Below are 24,414 nucleotides of genomic sequence, written 5' to 3'. Positions count from 1 at the left end.
TTGTGACTTTTGGCATTTGATGAAGCGGTGCATCAGTAAAAAACATTGTTCCTTTCACTTTTGTTATGTGGCGGAGTTGTTGCGACGCTTATGAATCACCCACACATTTATGTGAACGGTTACGATTTCTCTTAAATGCAACTTTTAGTTTCTTTTTGTATAATAAGATGATATAGTGAACGGTTGACTTTTTGTAAGGGTGTAATATATTTATAAGTAGTTAAAAGGGATGTGATATTTAAATGTAGTTTGAAGGGTTGTGACTTTTTGAAGATGTGTGATGTATTTAAAAGTTGTGAATTTTTTTAAGAGGTATCATACATTTAAAAGTAGTTTAAAGGGTTGTGACTTCTTAAAGAGGTGTGATACAAATCATTGTAATATAAAATGAAAGGGAGTGAGTAAAATGATTAAGGAGTGTGACTTTTAAACAAATGAGACATAACCCAAGTTACTAATTGTATAAGGGTATAATTTGTTCCTTTTGTTCGTTTGAGCTTATTTTATCTTGAAAATCAAAAGTAAACAAAGAAACGCACTTTTCCTAACATTAATACTGAAAATTGTTGTTTTTATACCGTATTTGACACAATTTATATGTTACATTTTGTGCATATAAAAAACATAGAGTAAATATATATGTTAAAAGTTACAAAGAGTCAACCATTTAAAAAACACTTCCATAGTTTTGTAAAAATAAAAAACTAAAACGATGGCATAGTTGTAGTTTTACACTGTGGGCAAAATCGTAATTTGAAACGAAAAAAAAACAAAAATTATAGAAAAACCGTAAATTTGAACTGAGGGTAACATTGTAATTTGGCTGGGATGGAAAAAAACAAAACTAATGGCAAAACTATAATTTTAAAAGGGGCAAAATCGTAATTTGGGTAAAAAACACACTACCACAGTTTTGTAAAAAAAAACTAAAACGTTGGCATAACTATAGTTTTACGCTGGGGGCAAAATCGTAATTTAACCTGGCAAAAAAACGATGGCAAAACTATAACTTTGAAATGAGGGCAAAATTGTAATTTGGCTGGGATGGGAAAAATACAAAAACAATGGCAAAATTGTAAATTTAAACGTGGTAAAATCGTAGTTTGGTAAAAAAAAAACAATACCATAGTTTTGTGAAAAAAAACTAAAACGATGGCATAACTGTAGTTTTACACTGGGGTAAAATCGTAACTTGACCGTGAAAAAAACAAAAATGATGGTAAAACTCTAAATTTGAACCGAAGGCAAAATTGTAATATGACTGGGATGGGAAAAAACAAAACTAGTGGCAAAACTGTAAATTTAAACGGGGCAAAATCGTAATTTGGGTAAAAAAACAGTACCATAGTTTTGTAAAAAAAAAAAAAAAACTAAAACAACGGCATAACTGTAGTTTTACACTGGGGGCAAAATCGTAATTTGACCCGAAAAAAAAGTGTGGCAAATCTGTAAATTTGAACTGAGAGCAGAATTGTAATTTGGTTGGGATGGAAAAAAACAACCAAAAGCCAGTGGAAAAACTATAAATTTAAACGGGGTAAAATCATAATTTGGCTAGTATATAAATTCATGTAAATTGTATAGTATATAAATTATATTATTTTATATAGTTAGTGTGTTTACTAAAATTTTTACAATTCGAAGAGAAAAAATACGGCCCGAATCCTCCTTTTTAACGGTTACATCACCCCCTCCTCTTCCATTAAACTCAGTCAATTTGGGATTCACCTAGGTTCCTCTACACCAACGCCGTTGCGCCTCCGACCTCGCAATGTCGTTCCTCCTCTACTGACATTGTAAGTTCTCTGCTCAATTTAGTGGTAGAATTCTTTGTTGATTGGACTGCAACTTGTATTTATGAACTTTTGATCTTATAAGGGCTGCAAACAGTAGTGAACAGATGCACAACCAAAGAATTAATCAAATAATAGATTTCCATTTGAGTTTGATTCTTTGTTGAACAGGGATAATGATTGGAGAACTTACGCTAGCGACAGGAATCATTTATGTTAGCGGTCTCTCTCAAAACATGGCTTTGGTGGTACATAACCAGGGACCCACCCAATTTGGGCTCCATTTGGGCTGTTCCAATGGCATTTCAGAGCGGTGACGTGAAGATGCAACCGAAGGCACATGAGGAGGGCTCCATTTGTGTTGTTCTAGTTGTTGGTTCCCTCGGATGGGTTGGTTATGGTACGGAGGTGAGCGACAATGTCAGTTTTCATTAAGTAACTATCAACTAGATGTTTTATCGTGTATTTAATATAATTTTATTTATCCCTGTAGTTAGCTGTATGTTATACATCTTATATGCTGAAGAAATGAGGCATTGATCCATCTCAAATTATTGTCTTTATGGATAACTCAATTGCCTGGCATGAAAATAATCGTGAGCCTGGGACAATCTGGTTCCCTAGCAAAAAGGGCAATGGCCTTTATCTTTACAAAGGGGTTCGACAAGTATATTTCTGTAACACAAATTTGTCACACCCTGCATAAATCAGAGTTGGAGTGATCTGACTGGTATCTTCATTGCACAGCGGAAGTATATAATGCTAAGACTACTAGAAAGTAAACGCCTACTAAGTACTCGAATCCCCATGGGTTCTCCTATTCCAACCGTTCCATAGTCTAAAAATGCAACCTGAGAAAGAACATGAGAAAAATCAACATAAAGTTAGCGAGTTCATAGTTTGTTTGAAAAAGATTTAAAATATATCTTTTTAATAACCGGTTTAAATAATGTTGAGAAAATGTAATAAAATCATTTTCCTCGGCATGTCATATGAAAACTCTTGTATTTGTAAAACTTGTTTAACCATCAATGTCCGCAATGTCCGTGTATCACAAACACAACACAACCTGCCCGCATGAGCCTATAACCCACCTGGTGCTAGAAATTTCCCGGCCAAACTGTTTACTCAAGACGATCGACTAGCAGGATCCCCCCAAAAATAAACAGGTATGGAATATAGTTCCAATATGTAGCGAGGACTTCACTGTATAGTTTAAGAACCCTATGGCTCCTCCAGTTGAGTAGTGGACAATCCAGTCCTTAAGTTTTCGTGCCTCGCACGAGCAAGTGTGAGCCTAGCCCACGAGAGTCCTAGTGCCTGGCACATGTGAGAATGGGTCTAGCCTGTTTGTGTCTGTAAACAGGATCAACCAGTCCCCTTATTTGTATGCAGGACAACCCAGTCCTTGTGTCTGTAAGCAGGACAAACCAGTCCCCTTACTTGTATGCAGGACAAACCAGTCTCGTAGTAACTAGGACCCTTCTGTCACTAGTAATGAAACTCATGCGCGTTTCGAAAATACGCGTGTGTTTTGTAAAACCGGTATGTTTAGCATAAACCTTTCATAAAGCATTTGAGTTTGTTGAAAGTCATTTGCAAAATGGTTTAGAAATATGTGTTTTTGTTCATCGAAATATTGTGTATTTTACAAAACTTGCATGTCTTTCTGCCCTCGAAAACATTTATAAAAATGTAAAAACATAAAGAGTGTGGGTTATAAAGTCACCTATGATGTTATGTCTGTAGCAAAGTCCGTGTAAGTGAAACCCAACCTACTCGTGTCCTAAAATATATTTAAGACATTGCGAAGTCTATGTAATGTTCCTAGCATACAAGTCACCCAACTAGCTTGATGATACCAATCCTAGCATATATTTAAGACATTGTAAAGTCTGTGTTTAAGATTCTTGAAAATATGTTTAACTAAATTTAAGCATGATATAGGAAATCGAACTCGTCCTTGTATTGATCGTTGAAATCCAGCCATGGGTTTGTGAAAAAAAAAAAAAATAACTTATGTATACTCGAGAACCGATACAAAAAGGTTGCTAAGGACTTATGTTTATTTATATATTTTTAGGAAAATAATCCCGTTAAATACATTGTGTCTTTAATATGAACACATATAGTTGTTTAACACATATAATACATTGTGTCTTTAATATGAACACATATAGTGGTTTAACACATATAGTCAACACTATACCCCTTACTTTTCGGGCTTGTGGATTGTTATTTTTATTCTTAGGGTGAAGCTTTGGATGGTTGGTATAATGTTGTCAAATTCCTTTCTTCGTCTTTATGTTGGTTTTAGTTGTTAATTTGTTTCTTTTATTCGTTTGAGCTTATTTTATCTTGAAAATCAAAAGTAAACGAAGAAACGCACTTTTCCCAAAATTAATACTGAAAATGGTTGTTTTTATACCGTATTTGACAGAATTTGTATGTTACATTTTGTGCATATAAAAATATAGAGTAAATTTTCAAAATTGTACCTGAGGTATGGGTATATTTGACAGTTTCATCAAAAACAACTTTTTGTACTATATTCCACTTCACTTTTCGATCTTTTTTTGTTATTTTCATCTAGATGTCTAATTTGCTTTATTTTTTCTATCAGACATTTAGATGAAAAAGGTAAAAAATCTCAAATCTCTGGGGTGATTTTGGCAAAAAAAAAAAGTTTGACATTTGGATGAAATGACAAAAATCCCAAAGGTGAAGGGAAATACGGTATAAAAAAGTTGTTTTGGATGAAACTGTCAAACTTCCCCAAACCGTAGGGACGATTTTGACAATTTACTCTAAAAAATGTGTATATTATTATTATATTAAAATTACTATTTTTTTTTTATCAAATGAAAATATCACCAAATAAAACTCACAGAACATGAAAATATGACCATGTAACAATTTTTTTTATCAAATGAAAATATCATCAAATGCAACAAAGTAAAGTGTAGTATGTGAAAATATGACATGAAAATATCATCAAATGCAACTCATCAAATATCATCATTTGAAAAAAAAAATTAGGTACGTAACCTTCCGACCCCCGAACTTTTTTTTCAAGCTTCGCCACTAATCATGTTGTCCTATGTTTCTCAATAAAAAAATTATTAAAATTGTCTGATAAGAATATAAAAGTTTTTTTTTTTTCCAAAATTTCTAAACATTTTTAAGGTTGTTTCGTAAAATTGATGTTTAAGCCATAAAACACCTATTTTTGGGCGACCTTATACATAACAGTTTAGTGAAATCAAAAGTGTTTTAAAGAGTTTTACTTACAAAAAGCAGCAAGGAATCAGAGGATTTGAATCTTGATCTTAGACTTGAACTTGAACTTGTAAGGAAACTTCAAGATGGATGAAGTTTACTAGGAGGGAGAGAGAGAGAGAGAGAGAGAGAGAGAGAGAGAGAGAGAGAGAGAGAGAGAGAGAGAGAGAGAGAGAGAGAGAGAGAGAGAGAGAGAGAGAGAGAGAGAGAGAGAGAGCCGAGTGAGCCAAAACTGAACCGAGTGAGCCGAAATTGAACCGAGTGTAACCATATCACTACAGCCGCCGCCGCCTGAAAAGTCACCGGAAAGTAGAATTATCTTGAAAATGTGAAGGAACGCTCCTAGCAGCCCGATCTAAGCATCCCCGAATTGAAAAGTTCTAAATAGGATCGCTGGAGTTTGGCCGGAACTTCGCCGGTGAGAATCTTTGAAAACGGAGGTCACCATTGTGTCAGGAAGGTTCATTTTAGTGGGGGTAGGGTGTCGGGTCGTCGAAAAAGTTTGCCGGAAAGCCGCCGTCACTGATGTCGCAGGCGGCGGCGCTGCCGTCACCACCACCGGTAGTTGCCGGCTGCCGGATTTCTTCGCCGGACGTCGCCGGATTCTCGCCGGAAATTCGCTGGCTCCGGCGGCCGGTTCTCCTTAAGAGAGAAAGTTGAGAGAGGATGTGGGAATTAGAGAGAAAGTATATGTGAAAATGAGGGGAAAAATGAAAGAAAAAGTATTTATAATGAGTTTAAGTGGGTTGGGCCCTAGGCCCAATTAGCTTGTTTTTAGTGTTTTGAGAGGCCCAATCATGTTTCCGAAGCCTGTTTTGCTCCCAGTCTTCATGGAATATCGTAAAACATTATTTTAGAGTCAAAAGTATGTAAAATAGTATCGGTAGTCGACGTTGACGCGTTCGTTCTTCGGTTGTGTTAAAAATCGCGTAAAATGCTTCTTTTGTCGTTTTTAATCCGTTATCCGATTTTGACTGTGGATATTAAAATTTGATTACGAAGCTAATTATGTCATAATATTTAAGTTTTGAAGGTGATACATGTATCTGATGCTTCCGTTTTGTTGTCGGTGTGTTCCTACAGTCGCGTTTTTCGTTCATGTATGCGTTTTGTGACATTCGAAAGCGTGATAATTTTGCAAAACCAGATTTATATGTTTAAACTATACGTATGAAAATCATATTTGTTGGCGTTGTCCGTATTTTGTTCGGGGTCAGTTCGTTAGCGCTTATCGTTCAGCAATCTTCCTGCAAATCCACATTCGCGTACCGTTAAGTCGGATAGACGTTACTAGGCATACCAAAAGGCCTAATTAAGTTAATTCGTGTCTTAAACACTATTTATTATCATCTTAATGTCTGTTATTCACGTAATTATAACTCGGAAATTACCGGTTGTCACAAAATTTTTAACTATTTTTTATGTGTTAAGTGTGTTTTTAATCATGTTTTTGTGTTTATTATTGATTAAAACACTATTTATTATCATCTTAATGTCTGTTATTCACGTAATTATAACTCGGAAATTACCGGTTGTCACAAAATTTTTAACTATTTTTTATGTGTTAAGTGTGTTTTTAATCATGTTTTTGTGTTTATTATTGATTAACAAGTAGAATATGTCATATTGATGTGTTAAGTGGGATTTTACAAAGTGGTCTCTATCACAACATGTTTTTGAGTTTATTATTGGTTCCGTCCTTGAGGACAAGGACGATTGAATGAGCGAGGAGTTGATACGACCCGAACCTTTACCTGTCCCTTTTGAAGACCCTTTTCTGGAACAAACTCACTCTCGCCACTACCATTCCAACTGACCCAAGACCAATTCGCTCCCTTTAGAAAAACCATTCCTAAAACATCACTTCATGTACCATCCCAGCCGCCCACGACAACACTCGCCACAAACGACCCGAAACACTCACATGCACCACCACCGACACCAAACCAGCCACCAGTACAAAACCCACCACCAATACCGTCACTGTCATTTAACCTGTCTATTGAACCAGTCGCTCAAGTAAAGTCATGCCCTCCTAATGACACCTCATAGGTTGTTATAATGGTTATCATGGATACCCTTGGTTCAGCTAATGTTCATGAGACGACACCTCTGAAGCATTTTGTCAATTTCTATGCTTCACCTAGAAGAGATGCACATAATTTTTATACATCTTCAACCTACTGCCGAGATGTGGTTCATTCTACACTGGCCCGAATCAAGAAACCATTGCTAGAGTAACTAAGCGAAGGTAGAGTCGAACCTTGAGAGTGGCGACCACATTGGTTATATCCGTGGCGTTGCATCGAGACTGTACCGAATGCTATTGGGAAATTCGAACGGCGACCCCCATGGTGCTCTCATGGAGAAGAAATGGATCCATCTTTGAGGACAAGGACGATTTGAAGGAGCGAGGAGTTTATACGACCCGACCCGTGAAGACCCACTCCAACTCCACATTTAATTTAGTGCATCTTTTAGGATTTTATTTAGTCTCATTTGCATGATAGTGCATTAAGATAGGCCACATTTCCACGTTTCCTTTTAGGATAAAGAGTGTGGGGGTCATGGATGGGACATGATTCGCCACGTAGGAACATGAATGGAAGGCTACACCACCCCCTTGCATGATCCACCATGGTTTGCATGGATTAAACCATGGCAACACCCTTAGGGTATTGGTTTTAGACGGTGGATTAGAGGTGGGTGGTATGGCGCTGACGTGGAGGGTCATGGTGGTCATAAGGGTCATGACCACACCCTATAGCCTTAGTGTTTGCATTATCTCCATGTTTTTAGGAACATTTCAGTTTTGCTTCTTTATTTAATGTACCTTGCATTCATTCCTAAAGAATTTAAGCAGAAAATTAAAGTGAATTTGTTCTTCTTCTTTATCTTGTTTCTTGGAGTTTAACCCGCTCAAAGGGTTCGCCAAACCTGCTTAACGAGTTACTATCACAGTTCTAGATATTTATATATATATATATATATATATATATATATATATATGTATATATTTTATAGGTTCTAGTGTATAGGGTAGGGATAGTGTAAGAAGGGGTTGTTTTGTGAGAAGTGTTTTAATCCATTAGATCTTTGATCTAATAGTTGAGATCAAGAGGGACCAAATAGTAAATTGTGTTTTAATTATTTGGACTAATTTGAAAATTTTAGGGGTAATAGTGTCTTTTTATATGTTTCAAATAAGGTAACCGTATCCTACACAAACTACAGCCGCTATCAAGTTCTTAATTTTTAGCGATTACTCCCTCTACGAATCCGAAAATATGGAAGAAGATCAGAATCCAAAAACCGTGTGGTGTCATAAAAGTAATCCACATTTCTTGCTCATCGTCTATCGTCCTATAATTTCTAGGGTTCCATAACATAATCGGCGTTTTTTAGGGAAACGATCCAAATTGAGCACTACAAAATGTTTAATGGAGTCAAAAGAAGCTTCAAACATCACAATGGGTGTAAAACGGAAGAGGAAAACAACTATATCCAAACCAAGTTTGTATTTTACTAGGGTTTTGATTTTAAGTCAATTTAATGGTGATCTATAGTGTCTGTTAATGCTTGTACTGTTCTAGAAATGGCATCATTAGCTATAGGGTTTTGATTGTGGCCTATGGTTAGTGGTCTGATGAGTATGCAGAGTTATATGATGGATATATAGTGTTATATAGTGATAAATGCTGAATGAAGTGTTTTTCATTGTGGTAGAGGCTTTAAATAATAAGTGTAGTGTTACACAGTGTTATAAAAGGATTTTGTAGTGTTATATACGTATTAGAGTGTTATGAAGTGTTGAATGGTGGATGTAGTGTTATAAAAGGATTATATGGTATTATATAATAATTGTAGTGTTATAAGATGAATTTAATGTCATAAGGTGTTTAAACTGTTTAACCTGGTAACTGTATAGTAAGACACCATAAAATATCTTGCTGCAGTGTTTTAATATGCTTTCTAGTGTTTGACATTGCTTTGTAGTGTTATGAGATGAATTTAATGTCATAAATTGTTTGATATCTTGATGTAGTGTTTTATAGTGTTTTGCAGTGTTATATCTATAGTGTTCGCTGCTGGTTTTTTTGATTAATTGTGAAAACACATAATTTTAGTTATGAGAAGTGGCCGAATACCAAATTACAAAATGGGAAAGGCCTTCCATGATACAATTCAACAAAGCATCCCGTTGAGTAATTCAGATAATGAAAACATAGGGGAAGAAGGTATAGCTAAAGTAAAAACAAAAAAGTAAAACCAAATGCATAAAATATTGTTTTGTTATGCAAGATCCTTTCGTCAGAATGCGTATGTAATGAAACCTAACCGTGTATAAAAATAAAAAATATGATGTTTTTATATTTTATATTAACAAAATATGTTGTATGTCCAGACGGAGAAGAGCGAAATGAAGGAAGAAATCCATCGGGAAACAACACACCAAGCTCTATGGATATTAGCGGCTACTCTGCGGAAAAAGGGAAAGCAGTTATCGGTGAAAAGAAAGTACCAACACCTAGTAAGACTGGAAGGTATGGTTTGGCTCATCCCCACGGGGATGAGCCTCCACGTAGGCGCCACGTAGGCGGCTAGCATGTGATGAGCCAATTTGAAGATGGAGGGGGATGGAGGATGAGGCCCCACCACATATTTTTTTATTGTTTAATTCATTTTATTTGTTTAACTTTTATTTGTTTAAGTTTTATTGTTTATTTTTTATTTGTTTAACTTTTATTTGTTTAAGTTTTATTGTTTATTTTTTATTTGTTTAACTTTATAAAAAGTATTCAACATTTAAATAAAAATACTACATAAAGAAAGATAATAAAATCCATTACATAACATAAATAAAAATTACATAACCTAAAAAATAAAAAAATTACGCCACCTAAAATTTGAAAAAAAAAGACTAGATTTAAAAATTTAAAACAAATACACTACTCGTCTTCGTCTTCGGCTCCATCACCGTCCACCATGTTAACGTTGTTCCAAATATGTTCTACCAAATCTTGTTGAAGGTTTGCATGCGTGAAGTCGTTTGTTAGCGAGAACGAGTTTAAATCCTGTTGTGGGGGATCAACCGGGACAGTGTTCCTCCAAGATGCATTCTCATCATACTCACAAATCGCCCGACCTTCGTCTTCAATAATCATGTTATGGAGCAAAATGCAAGCGTACATACAAAGACGCAACCTTTTTGGTGTGAACGCACGTGCCGGTTGTGCAACGATGGCCCATTTTTTTTGTAAGACACCAAAAGCACGTTCGATGTCTTTTCTTGCAGCTTCTTGACGCTCGGCGAATTTTTTCCTTTTTTCGTCCTCGGGATATGGAATAGTCTTTACAATTGTAGACCAAGATGGATATATCCCGTTAGCAAGATAATACCCACGTCTATACTCAACCCCAGAAACTGTAAAACGTGTGTCCGGACCGGTTCCATTAACGACATCGGTAAAGATCGCCGATTGGTATAACACGTTGAGGTCGTTGAGTGAACCAGGGAGACTAAAGAAAGAATGCCATATCCACAAATCTTGTGATGCCACGGCTTCAAGTATCACGGTTGGATAGCCGTGATCACCTCGCGTATATTTGTCACACCCCCAAAATCCACCTGCGGAGTATCACCGCTTGGGAGCGTGACTGACCAGGATCAAGCCACCAATCATATAGAACAACATATATATATAATAAAAGTAATTGCTATTAGACCAAACCAAATCCATATGAAAGGTGTTCCAAAGCATAAGTAGGTTATCATTGTTTAGCGGAAGCGTATAATCAAAACCCAACATAATTAAGTACGAAATGTCATAAGTGTTTAATAAGGTAATCACGATCCAAGCCCACAACGACCAGCTCCTCCATGTGCAAGCTCCATGTATCTAACGACCTGCAAGGCATGTAACAGAGGATCAACAACTAGTTGAGCGAGTTCACAGAAAGTAAATGCATAATAGTATGTTTGTATGTAACATGTGGCTCTACTGGGCCGATAGTACGTTCTATTGGTGGGGGCTTCCCATGTTGTATAACCACTAGACTATTCGTAACCATAAGTATCCTTCACAACCGAGGATAGTAGTAAGTATAAATACACGTAGGTTTTACGTGAGTATCCTTCACAACCGAGGATAGTAATAAGTATAAGTACACGTTGGTTTTACGTGAGTATCCTTCACAACCGAGGATAGTAGTAAGTATAAGTACACGTAGGTTTTACGTGAGTATCCTTCACAACCGAGGATAGTAGTAAGTATAAGTACACGTAGGTTTTACGTGAGTATCCTTCACAACCGAGGATAGTAGTAAGTATAAGTACACGTAGATTTTTCGTAGGGGTCCTGCACAACCGAGGACAGTAAGTAGTATAAGCATACGTAGGTTTACGTATGTGTCCTGCACAACCGAGGACAGTAAGTAGTATAAGCATACGTAGGTTTACGTATGTGTCCTGCACAACCGAGGACGCTGGTATGGTAGTCTAGTGGTAGTGTCAGTATGAATCTATTCAACCTTATTCCTTCAATCCCATTCCCAACCCTGGGAATCCCATGCCTTAGTAAGGGTGTGAACTCACCTTGGTTTGCTCGGTATGCTTAATTAGGTGCTAGCAATTATTCAATCAAATCCTATAGTAAGCACGTATACTTGATCAGTTCATGTTCGTAATGTTTCATATGCAATTAATACCACAGAGTATGTTCGACAATCGATATCATGCACCATACGTCAGTTAATCACATTAGTACGATCCCTGTTTCTCATCAAGGCTTCTCAAATTAATCTAACAATAACATCCGCGCATAGCTGGATTAATACACTTTGCATAGTTCACATGCGCATCAGAGTTAATCAGGACCGTATTACAGTTAATTCACGCAACGTGGTTATCATACGGAGTCAATCACATTTAACATATCATATCTAACAGTGTTCGTGGCTTAGCAAAGTGACCTTCATATCTTAACAGATTCAACATGTTATAGCATACATTCATAGTTTCAATTTATCATCACACAAAGCCTTGCCCTATCTAAAACTCAGACAAGAAGTGAGGGGGGGGGGGTTTCCCCTGTTCAAAAGTCGGACAAAAGTCCATTGGCAATATCTCGGACAAACAAAAAGGAGGTTTCTCCACTTAAAATTCGGACATGAGGATGTGGGGATTAAAAGTCGGACCAAAAGGGGGTTTGGGGTTGAAATTCGGACCAGGGATGTGGGGGTTTAAAAGTCAGACAACCCACAACAAAAAACTCGGACCATTGTTCTCTAATAAAACTCGGACAGGTGAGTTAACAAAAAGTCGGACCATTGGGTTGGGACTTAAAACTCGGACCATCCACTCTCTTGCCAAAGCTCGGACAATAACACCCCTTTGTGCAAAACTCGGACCCTTGCACTATCATGAAACTCGGACAGCATACATGTGATAAAGAACTCGGACCTTCTTGAATCAATAAAAAGTCGGACCCTTGATCCTTTATATCTAAAGTTCGGACAAAGGCACTTAAAGTTCGGACCTTGTTTCATTTACATATAATTCGGACACAACACACATAAAGTTCTGACTTTAATTTCCTTATCAAAGTTCGGATATTCATTAAAACTCAGACAATTACCTTAGGGTTACGAAACTCAGACAAGTATATTCATTAAAACTCTGACTAACATTACAATCATTCGTTCTTTGAAATTGAAGCAGTTACGTTTCTTCGTTCAACAGTTTCATTCATTGTTCTAAAAACCCTACTTCGTACATTATATGGCAGAATTCAATTCAACAATTAACATCTTCATACAAACAAACGATTGCACGACTAGTCAATCATCATAACACAATAATCGAGAATCAATCAAAGCACAGAACCATCATATGAAAGCTAGGGTTTACAAGTCTCACAATAATCAAGAATTGATACAATCAAACTATCAATTAGGGTTTACAAGTATTACAATAATCAATAAACAATTACCTTGAATGATTCTAGAGAAAGAGAGGAATCAAAAGTGATGAATGTCTTGTGCCAATGATGGTGGTGATGATGATTGCTAGGGGATTAGAGAATACAGTACGTGCTTTGGTTTCTTGTGTGAGGTTTAGTGAAGGATTAGGGTTAAGTATTATTTATGTTTCACTAATGACTCTTTACACCCTCTATTATTATATTTCATAATGATGCACCATCTCAAACAATTCCACAGTTTCACCACCAAGTTCATATATTTACCAAGTCTAACTAAATAATAACAAACTATCATGCACAATCACACAATACGATTCATTGCATCAAAACGTATATAATTCCATAGCAATTAATTGTGCAAATAATCAACTAAACAATACAAGAACGTGCAATAAATTCGAGTTGTCACATTATCCCCAACTTAACAGAAATTTCGTCCAGAAATTTGGTACGCACTCGCTGAGGAAGCTAGGTAAGCTGTATTGTTCACTGGTCTTCCTGGGGTGTCACATCATCCCCCCGTTGATTTGGAATTTCGTCCCGAAATTCAGTAGTAGTAGCTTTAGCCTCAGCAGTGGTTGCATTGGTTTCGATTAATTAGGGGTACTTTTCTGTCATCTGGTCTTCGCGTTCCCAGGTGTACTCTGGGCCACGTTTGGAGTTCCAACGAACTCGAACAAGAGGGATTCTCTTGTTTTTGAGGACCTTAACATCCCGGTCCGTGATTTCAACTGGCTCCTTGACGAACTGCAACCGCTCGTCGATAGTGAGTTCCTTAAAAGGAACTATGAGGGTCTCATCTGACAGGCACTTCTTCAGATTCGACACGTGAAATACATTGTGAACTGCACCGAGTTCAGCTGGTAGGTTTAGCTTGTAGGCCACTTTGCCTATTTTCTCAATGATCTCGAACGGTCCGACATACCACGGATTTAGTTTGCCCCGTTTGCCAAAACGAACCACACGCTTCCAGGGTGCGACTTTAAGTAAAACCCGGTCCCCGACCTGAAATTCCAAAGGCTTTCTGACGGTCGCGTGCTGCCGCCATGCGTTGTCGTGTCTGTGCAATCTTTTCCGTGGCGTCCACTACAAACTCTGGACCCGTGATCTGACTATCCCCCACCTCTGCCCAACAGCGAGGTGACCGGCATTTACGTCCGTACAATGCCTCGAATGGAGCGGCTTGTATGTTGGTGTGCTAACTGTTATTATACGAAAACTCCACCAAAGGGAGATGTTTTTCCCAGCCGTTGCCGAAATCAATAACACATGCCAGAAGCATGTCTTCAAGAGTCTGGATCGTTCGCTCAGACTGCCCATCCGTCTGAGGATGATATGCTGTGCTCATGTCTAATCGTGAGCCAAAAGATTTGTGCATCGCTTGCCATAGCTCTGACGTGAATCGTGCATCCGATCCGAAATGATGGAGGTGGGCACCCCGTGCCTCGAAACAACTTCTTTAAGATAAACGTCTGCGAGAGTAGAGAACTTATCCGTTTCCTTAATAGCCAGGAAGTGTGCAGACTTGGTGAGTCGATCCACGATCACCCATATGGTGTCATTCCCACGTTGGGATCTGGGGAGGCCGGTAACAAAATCCATGGAAATTTCTTCCCATTTCCATTGCGGTATTTTGGGCTACTGAAGTAGGCCCGCTGGTTTCTGATACTCCACTTTGACTTTTGCACATGCCAAACACTTGCCGACGTAAGTAGCGATGTGGGTTTTCATGCTAGGCCACCAGCATGTAGTTCTGATGTCGTGATACATTTTATCCGAACCTGGATGTATCGAGTAGCGAGACTTATGAGCTTCATCCATCACAAGCTCTCGTAAACCGCCATAAAGTGGGACCCAAATACGCCCCGTTACATAGTAGGCGCCGTCTTCCTTTTGTTCCATTCGTTGCCTTGAGCCGCGTAAGGCTTCAGCTTTGACGTTTTCTGGCTTTAATGCTTCCATCTGAGCAGTTCGTATCTGTGCAGGAAGACTGGACTGAATAGTGAGCTGCAAGGCTCGTACGCATCTAGGTAGAGTGTCTTTCCGACTGAGAGCGTCAGCCACAACATTGGCTTTGCCTGAATGGTACTTGATGGCGCATTCATAATCATTAAGTAACTCGACCCATCGTCGTTGACGCATGTTCAATTCCTTCTGCTTGAAGATATGCTCGAGACTCCTGTGATCGGTGTAAATTGTGCACTTGGTACTGTACAGGTAGTGTCGCCATATCTTAAGTGCAAAAACAACAGCTCCCAGCTCTAAATCGTGCGTCGTGTAGTTCTGTTCGTGAACCTTGAGTTGACGAGAAGCGTAAGCAATAACCTTATCCCGCTGCATCAATACACAACCAAGCCCCTGTGTCGATGCGTCACAATATACTACAAAATCGTCCGTGCCCTCTGGCAATGAGAGAATAGGTGCGCTGCAAAGCCTATCCTTTAAGTACTAAAAAGCGGTTTCCTGAGTGTTGCCCCAACGGTAGGTGACACCCTTCTGTGTCAGCAGTGTAAGCGGCTGTGCGATCTTCGAAAAGTCTTTAATGAATCGTCTGTAGTATCCTGCCAAACCCAAGAATTGGCGTATCTCTGTTGGTGTACGCGGTGCAGGCCAGTTCCTGATCGAATCTACCTTGGATGGATCGACATGAATCCCATCCCTGTTCACCACATGGCCTAGAAAGTGGACTTCACGAAGCCAGAAGTCGCATTTAGAAAACTTGGCGTACAGTTGCTCCTTTCGAAGAAGTTCCAAGATAAGGCGTAAGTGCTGCTCATGTTCCTCCTGACTCTTGGAGTAGATCAGAATGTCGTCGATGAAGACAATGACGAACTTGTCAAGATAGGTTTTGCACACCCTGTTCATAAGATCCATGAAGACTGCAGGCGCGTTCGTAAGCCCGAAAGGCATGACTAGAAACTCATAATGGCCGTAGCGAGTTCTGAATGCTGTCTTGGAGACGTCCTCATCCCGGACTCTCAGCTGATGATAACCAGACCTTAGATCAATCTTGGAGTAGTAGCTCGACCCTTGCAACTGGTCGAATAAGTCGTCAATACGAGGAAAAGGATAGCGGTTCTTCATTGTGACCTTGTTCAATTCACGGTAATCAATGCACATCTTGAAAGTGCCATCCTTCTTTTTCACGAATAGTACTGGAGCTCCCCAAGGCGAAGAGCTTGGACGAATGAAGCCCTTTTCCAAGAGCTCTTGTAGTTGCTTAGATAGTTCTTCCAGTTCAGTTGGAGCTAAACGATACGGTGCTTGAGCTATGGGTGCTGCTCCTGAAGCGAGCTCGATCTGAAGTTTGACCTCACGATGAGGCGGTAGACCAGGTAAATCTTCAGGAAACACCTGAGGAAAGTCGCGTACAACTGGATGGTCTTCCAACTTCTTTTCTTTCGTTGATACGTCAGTAACGAGAGCCAAAATTGCGGTGTGACTCTTCCGTAAACATTTCTGAGCCTTCAAGAAAGAGGTGATGCCAACCACAACACCACTTTTGTCGCTTTGAACTTCGAGAGGTTCTTGACCAGAACGAGGAATGCGAACAATCTTTTCTTTGCATAGGATTTCTGCTTGCTGTTGCTGCTGACGATTCCGATTTGCAGGTCGTGGGCTCCTGAATCCTTAGCTTCATGGCCCATCTTGATACACCTCTGGCAACGTCCCTCGTTGCACTAACCACCATGGTGTCTGTTGCATTAGTTACACATTGGGTGAATTCCCCGATATCCACCCTGCCCCTGACCACCAGAAGTTGGCTGACTCGGCTCTGGTGATCACTATTCTTGCGCTGCTGCTGTGCTTGAGACCGAACGGTAGCGGAACCCTTGCTGGAATACCCATCCCATTTCCGCTTGTTGTTACTAGGAGTAGCGGGAGTAGCAGAAGTGATAGCGGTAGTAATAGTGCTGATACAACTAGGCAGCCTGTTCTGTTCCACTACCTGATCCGTGAGGCGATGAGCAAGACGCTGAATGTCTTGGATATTGTCGAGGTTAGCCGATGTAGCATGGCTCTGAATCTCCGAGGCTAGACCCTTGAGGTACAATTCGATACGCTTGCTTGGAGGGTCCACCATGGTTGGACACAAGATGGCCAGTTCGTTCGCCGTTTCGTATAAGCTTCAATTTCTGACCCCGTCATTTTCAAATGGTAAAGCTCCACTTCCAACTTGTGGATGTCATCACGCGTGCAGTATTCCTTTTTAATACATTCTTTGAATTCATTCCAAGGGGTGGCGTTAGCAGCTGCCAACCCTAGGATTTGTACTTGCGCGTTCCACCAAGTTAACGCGATTCCTTCCAACGTGCCAGTGGCGTACTTGACCCTGCGAGCCTCAGGGCATTCACACATCTCGAACACTGACTCGAGCTTCTCAAACCAATGGAGTAGTCCCACTGCTCCTTCCGTGCCACTGAATGTGCTTGGACGACAGTCCATGAAGTTCTTGAATGTGCAGACAGGTTGCTGTGCGTTCTGACCCGTTGCGCGAGAAAGTTAGGTCAAGGTTAAGCGCGAGAGTTGGGTCACGAGAGTAGGATCTAACATCCTAGGATAGGTCTGGAATAGCAGGTTATACCTCCTGCTTGTGCGGCTGCAAACGCCGCAGCAACTTGTTCGTTAATGAGAGCCGTCAACTGGGCTTGAGTCATGTTAACACGTCCAGACATGATCGAACAGTAAAGGTAGCATAAGTATGAATGGTTTGCGAGTAGTGCGATGACAGAAAAGTGTAGGCACATAGGTGTTCTCAAGCAATAGCATATAGTGAGCAATGTAATCTAAGCATACCACGAGCAAAGTTCTATGTAATTCTAGCATGTAGGCAATAAACATAAACCTTATTACCTAGGATGTTGAGTCTTGCACGTGGAGCGAAGCGTCGTTGTGGATCGTTGAGAGCATTGTTCTGGTTATAGTCTGGTTTTAATAAAAACGTTTTCCCATATTAAAACCAAGTTCTCTATAACCAATGGCTCTGATACTAATCTGTCACACCCCCAAAATCCACCTGCGGAGTATCACCGCTTGGGAGCGTGACTGACCAGGATCAAGCCACCAATCATATAGAACAACATATATATATAATAAAAGTAATTGCTATTAGACCAAACCAAATCCATATGAAAGGTGTTCCAAAGCATAAGTAGGTTATCATTGTTTAGCGGAAGCGTATAATCAAAACCCAACATAATTAAGTACGAAATGTCATAAGTGTTTAATAAGGTAATCACGATCCAAGCCCACAACGACCAGCTCCTCCATGTGCAAGCTCCATGTATCTAACGACCTGCAAGGCATGTAACAGAGGATCAACAACTAGTTGAGCGAGTTTACAGAAAGTAAATGCATAATAGTAAGTTTGTATGTAACATGTGGCTCTACTGGGCCGATAGTACGTTCTATTGGTGGGGGCTTCCCATGTTGTATAACCACTAGACTATTCGTAACCATAAGTATCCTTCACAACCGAGGATAGTAGTAAGTATAAATACACGTAGGTTTTACGTGAGTATCCTTCACAACCGAGGATAGTAATAAGTATAAGTACACGTAGGTTTTACGTGAGTATCCTTCACAACCGAGGATAGTAGTAAGTATAAGTACACGTAGGTTTTACATGAGTATCCTTCACAACCGAGGATAGTAGTAAGTATAAGTACATGTAGATTTTTCGTAGGGGTCCTGCACAACCGAGGACAGTAAGAAGCATATGCATATGTGAGCTTTACGCATGTGTCCTGCACAACCGAGGACAGTGAGTAGTATAAGCATACGTAGGTTTACGTATGTGTCCTGCACAACCGAGGACAGTAAGTAGTATAAGCATACGTAGGTTTACGTATGTGTCCTGCACAACCGAGGACGCTGGTATGGTAGTCTAGTGATAGTGTCAGTATGAATCTATTCAACCTTATTCCTTCAATCCCATTCCCAACCCTGGGAATCCCATGCCTTAGTAAGGGTGTGAACTCACCTTGGTTTGCTCGGTATGCTTAATTATGTGCTAGCAATTATTCAATCAAATCCTATAGTAAGCACATATACTTGATCAGTTCATGTTCGTAATGTTTCATATGCAATTAATACCACAGAGTATGTTCGACAATCGATATCATGCATCATACGTCAGTTAATCACATTAGTACGATCCCTGTTTCTCATCAAGGCTTCTCAAATTAATCTAACAATAACATCCGCGCATAGCTGGATTAATACACTTTGCATAGTTCACATGCGCATCAGAGTTAATCAGGACCGTATTACAGTTAATTCACGCAACGTGGTTATCATACGGAGTCAATCACATTTAACATATCATATCTAACAGTGTTCGTGGCTTAGCAAAGTGACCTTCATATCTTAACAGATTCAACATGTTATAGCATACATTCATAGTTTCAATTTATCATCACACAAAGCCTTGCCCTATCTAAAACTCAGACAAGAAGTGAGGGGGGGGGTTTCCCCTGTTCAAAAGTCGGACAAAAGTCCATTGGCAATATCTCGGACAAACAAAAATGAGGTTTCTCCACTTAAAATTCGGACATGAGGATGTGGGGATTAAAAGTCGGACCAAAAGGGGGTTTGGGGTTGAAATTCGGACCAGGGATGTGGGGGTTTAAAAGTCAGACAACCCACAACAAAAAACTCGGACCATTGTTCTCTAATAAAACTCGGACAGGTGAGTTAACAAAAAGTCGGACCATTGGGTTGGGACTTAAAACTCGGACCATCCACTCTCTTGCCAAAGCTCGGACAATAACACCCCTTTGTGCAAAACTCGGACCCTTGCACTATCATGAAACTCGGACAGCACACATGTGATAAAGAACTCGGACCTTCTTGAATCAATAAAAAGTCGGACCCTTGATCCTTTATATCTAAAGTTCGGACAAAGGCACTTAAAGTTCGGAACTTGTTTCATTTACATATAATCCGGACACAACACACATAAAGTTCTGACTTTAATTTCCTTATCAAAGTTCGGATATAACATACAATCTTTAAAACTCTGACAATTACCTTAGGGTTACGAAACTCAGACAAGTATATTCATTAAAACTCTGACTAACATTACAATCATTCGTTCTTTGAAATTGAAGCAGTTACGTTTCTTCGTTCAACAGTTTCATTCATTGTTCTAAAAACCCTACTTCGTACATTACATGGCAGAATTCAATTCAACAATTAACATCTTCATACAAACAAACGATTGCATGACTAGTCAATCATCATAACACAATAATCGAGAATCAATCAAAGCACAGAACCATCATATGAAAGCTAGGGTTTACAAGTCTCACAATAATCAAGAATTGATACAATCAAACTATCAATTAGGGTTTCCAAGTATTACAATAATCAATAAACAATTACCTTGAATGATTCTAGAGAAAGAGAGGAATCAAAAGTGATGAATGTCTTGTGCCAATGATGGTGGTGATGATGATTGCTAGGGGATTAGAGAATACAGTACGTGCTTTGGTTTCTTCTGTGAGGTTTAGTGAAGGATTAGGGTTAAGTATTATTTATGTTTCACTAATGACTCTTTACACCCTCTATTATTATACTTCATAATGATGCACCATCTCAAACAATTTCACAGTTTCACCACCAAGTTCATATATTTACCAAGTCTAACTAAATAATAACAAACTATCATGCACAATCACACAATACGATTCATTGCATCAAAATGTATATAATACCATAGCAATTAATTGTGCAAATAATCAACTAAACAATACAAGAACGTGCAACAAATTCGAGTTGTCACAATATTGGCCGCGCCACGCAGTCGGGCAATTATGCCACCCCCAATGCATACAATCAATGCTACCAAGCATTCCCGGAAACCCGTGCCTTGCTTCATGAGCTTGGTACAACTGTTGAACATCATACGCGTTTGGTTTCCGCAAATATTTTTTGCTATACAGTTTCACCACATTATGGCAAAACCGATACAAACATTCCCGCGTAGTTCTTGCCGACATCTGTAAGTACTCGTCCAAAGCGTCGGCCACTGTCCCGTACGCCAGTTGGCGAATGGCCGCAGTACACTTTTGTAACGTTGTAAACCCTTCATAATTTCGAGCATCAGGACGTTGCGTGAAAAACGGGTCTAGCCCCACCAAATCATTAGCAATCCGTGTGAATAAGCGGCGACTCATTCGGAACCTGCGTCTGAAAATGTCGGCGTTGTAAAGTGGTTCATCCGAAAAATAATCGTTCACCAATTTCTCGTGCGCTCCTGTCGTATAAAATATATAAGTACGAGTTAAAAAAATAAGGACAATGAAATTTTGTAATGAAAACCTTGGCGGTCTCTGTTAATCCGTATTCGTGTGGTAATAACATTTTCAGACGAGAAGTCTTCCTCTTCCTCTTCCTCTTCCTCTTGGATTAGAATCTGTCCCGCCCGTAGTACAGCGTTTGCGAAAAACATCTCCTCTTCGTCATCTGAAGACGAGGGCCACCAAGGATTAGAAGCCATTGTGGGTGAAAAGATATTTTTTTTATAAAAGTAGGGAGAAAATGGTATAAAAGTGAGAGGGTTTTGGGTTGAAAGTGGGGAAATAATGGTGAAAATGGGTGATTTTATAGAAAAAAGGAATTTTTTTTATTAAATAATGCCGTTGCCAACGGCTACTTTTCAAAACAAATGGATCGGCTGACCCGGCTGTGGGTCGCCGGGTGTGATGGGCCGAGCCCCAGGGGGGCGGTGTGGGGGTCCGGCGCCGGGCCTAGCCGGGCATCAGCCGGCCCCCATACCTTCCAGTCTAAGTGTTTTCATACAATTAACGTATATTAGATTTTAAAAAATGTGGTATAACAAACAGTGTATTTTGGTTTTTAGCTGCCTGGTCACACCCTACTGACAAATGATGACTTCGTGTCTCCGTTGCTTCCGACAAAAACAACATGTAGGTGTTTTACATCGAAGAATGTATAACAGTTTTTAATTGTGATTATAGTATAACAAACCTGTATATTTTGGTGTTCAGCTGCACCATCACACCCTGCTGACGTGGATGATGACTTCATGTCCCCACCACCAACGGCAAAACCAACTAGAAAGAATTTCAAAATAGGAATGAATATCAGTTATTTCTTCTATTGTGATTGTAGTATAACAAACGTGCATATCTGGGATTTCAGCTACCATAACACACCCTGCTGACATGGATGAAGACTTCGTGTCCCCACCAGCAACGACAAAACTAACTAGTAAGTATTTTAAAACCAAAATGATGTTATTTTGTGATTTTTTTAATTGTGATTGTGGTAAAACAAAACCGTACATCTTAGTTTCAGTTGCCTAATCACACCATGTTGGCGGGGATGTTGACAATGTGCCCCAACAACTACAGGCTAAAAGACGTAAATCCACTAGGAGGAAAATGACAAGGGCGCCGAGCTCGTTGGTTTCAAAACCATATGAGCCGTTCACTGGCCCAAAATTAAACCAAAGACGTCTCCGAATAACCTGGTGCTATTGGTTAAAAACCTAAATGTAGCGCAAAAAAGAAGGTTGTAAAAATGGGATTTGGTTCCATACTTAAATTCAATGTACGAGGTGTACCGACTCGGCTTTCATATTGGTTGGCGAGCAACTATGATGAGGAAAATGGGGTGTTGAACGTTGGCGCACACCATGTACGGATCACACCGGAGTTGGTTCATTAAATATTCGGAATTCCAAACGGGAAAATAGAGATTGTAGAAAAAATCAGAGCCAGTAAAACGCCATGAACGCCAAAAAATTGTCCTGGGAAACGCCATAACGCCAAAAAAAACATCTATGTGACACAAAAGCAATTAATTCAACGAGACAAAATCCAAAAAACAGTAAAATTTTCACGACTAGAACGATTTTAATGGTGACCTCACTATGGTATATCCGTTATCACATCCATTTATATGCAATATATCTACGATTGGCACTTCGTAATATATTTACATAACTGTGGATATATCCGACGCATATCGTATAACAAGTACTTCGTTAACTTATATATTTTATCATTCTTAAAGCATTTATATAAAAAATAACTCATCGAGTTAACCTATATACTATTTTCATGGCCGATAAAAAAGTTATACACATAACGTGACTTTTAACGTAGTTTACCGTTTTAGTCATACAAACGCATATGCATAATCTAAACTCTTATTATCATGCCAGGACTTAATATATCACATTGCACAAACTCATCATGCCAACACTTAATTTATCACATTGCATATACTCAAATTAACATATCACATTGTAAAATATTAAGTTCACCCTTAAACAACCCGTTTTTACGTACGTTGAAATGTGCGTATTTTAACGTTTTCTGGTGTCAGAATTCACGTATGACTAGCCAAACACCAAAGATACTTAATATAAGATATAATACTTATATTTATTATAAAAATATTAGTTTATATTCTAATTTAAAACAGTCTTGCAAAAATCACTTTAAAAGCCGATTTTTTACCGTTTTTAACGCATAGTTTTGTACCGAAACGTACTATAACCATCCCAATTCGTCACGACTTCGTATTTTAGCACACTACATGTTATTTACTAAATATATAGGTGCTAATAATCATATTAGTGCAGATTTCACATAAGTCACATAAATCATGCAATTTCACCCATTTTACTACTTTTTAAGCTACATGTACAACATGCAGAGCTAATAAACTTATGACATAACTTTTATACTATCAAAACACATTATTTAACATAATTTTACCAACTTTATAATCTGATTTTAATCCATCTTTCTCATATCATTTCATTTCATTTCATGTTTATCCTCAAATCATCACTAACATCCATGTACAAGCACTTAATGCATAATCGTCATATCTTCATCATTTATCAACTTAAATGCATCCAACATACATTTATCACATCTTCAAATGATCCAAAACATCAAATTTACTTAAATGATCCATCTAATCATTTTGATCCCATTGCATACAACATTCTTACACGTTTATGAGCAATCAAACAAAAACCCACATGTTCATACATATATATATATATATATATATATATATATATATATATATACACACGACACATACATATACTTCCAAGAATTCACTTTTATGTGTTCAGCATTCATCATATCTTCTTTACTCATACACAGTGGCGGACCTGTGATTTTTTTCAATGGGGTCCATTTTTTCGGTGTTTAAAATTTTCATAACAAAAAGTTAAAATTTCCGGGTCAGTCCTTGTTCGGTCGGGTCATAGCAAGGTTTGAACTAGATTTAAAAAAAAAACATGAAAAACGAGCTATACAAGGATTGAACCCATAACCTCTTGTTAGTAAATAAATGGATTTACCACT

At 38.8% G+C, this 24,414-nt stretch overlaps 1 protein-coding gene and 1 long non-coding RNA gene across 2 annotated transcripts; both read right to left on the bottom strand.

Moving 5' to 3' along the window:
• Nucleotides 1–1,621: 1,621 nt before the first annotated feature.
• Nucleotides 1,622–5,239, bottom strand: LOC110939355. Its single transcript, XR_002592197.1, has 3 exons — nt 5,085–5,239; nt 1,987–2,644; nt 1,622–1,880 (listed from the first exon to the last, which is right to left on the bottom strand). It is a non-coding gene; the product is annotated as an uncharacterized LOC110939355 (long non-coding RNA).
• A 4,782-nt stretch (nt 5,240–10,021) lies between these two features.
• LOC110930243 lies at nt 10,022–21,557 on the bottom strand. Its single transcript, XM_035988454.1, has 3 exons — nt 21,380–21,557; nt 20,892–21,314; nt 10,022–10,635 (listed from the first exon to the last, which is right to left on the bottom strand). Exons 1-3 carry the CDS (start codon nt 21,555–21,557, stop codon nt 10,022–10,024), a joined length of 1,215 nt encoding a protein of 404 aa, XP_035844347.1.
• Nucleotides 21,558–24,414: the final 2,857 nt, after the last annotated feature.

This window comes from Helianthus annuus, chromosome 1 (assembly GCF_002127325.2).
Source record: "Helianthus annuus cultivar XRQ/B chromosome 1, HanXRQr2.0-SUNRISE, whole genome shotgun sequence".
Classification (NCBI taxonomy): domain Eukaryota; kingdom Viridiplantae; phylum Streptophyta; class Magnoliopsida; order Asterales; family Asteraceae; genus Helianthus; species Helianthus annuus.
Note: the sequence above shows the minus strand (reverse complement) of the source record. Positions and strands in the feature narration are given on the sequence as shown.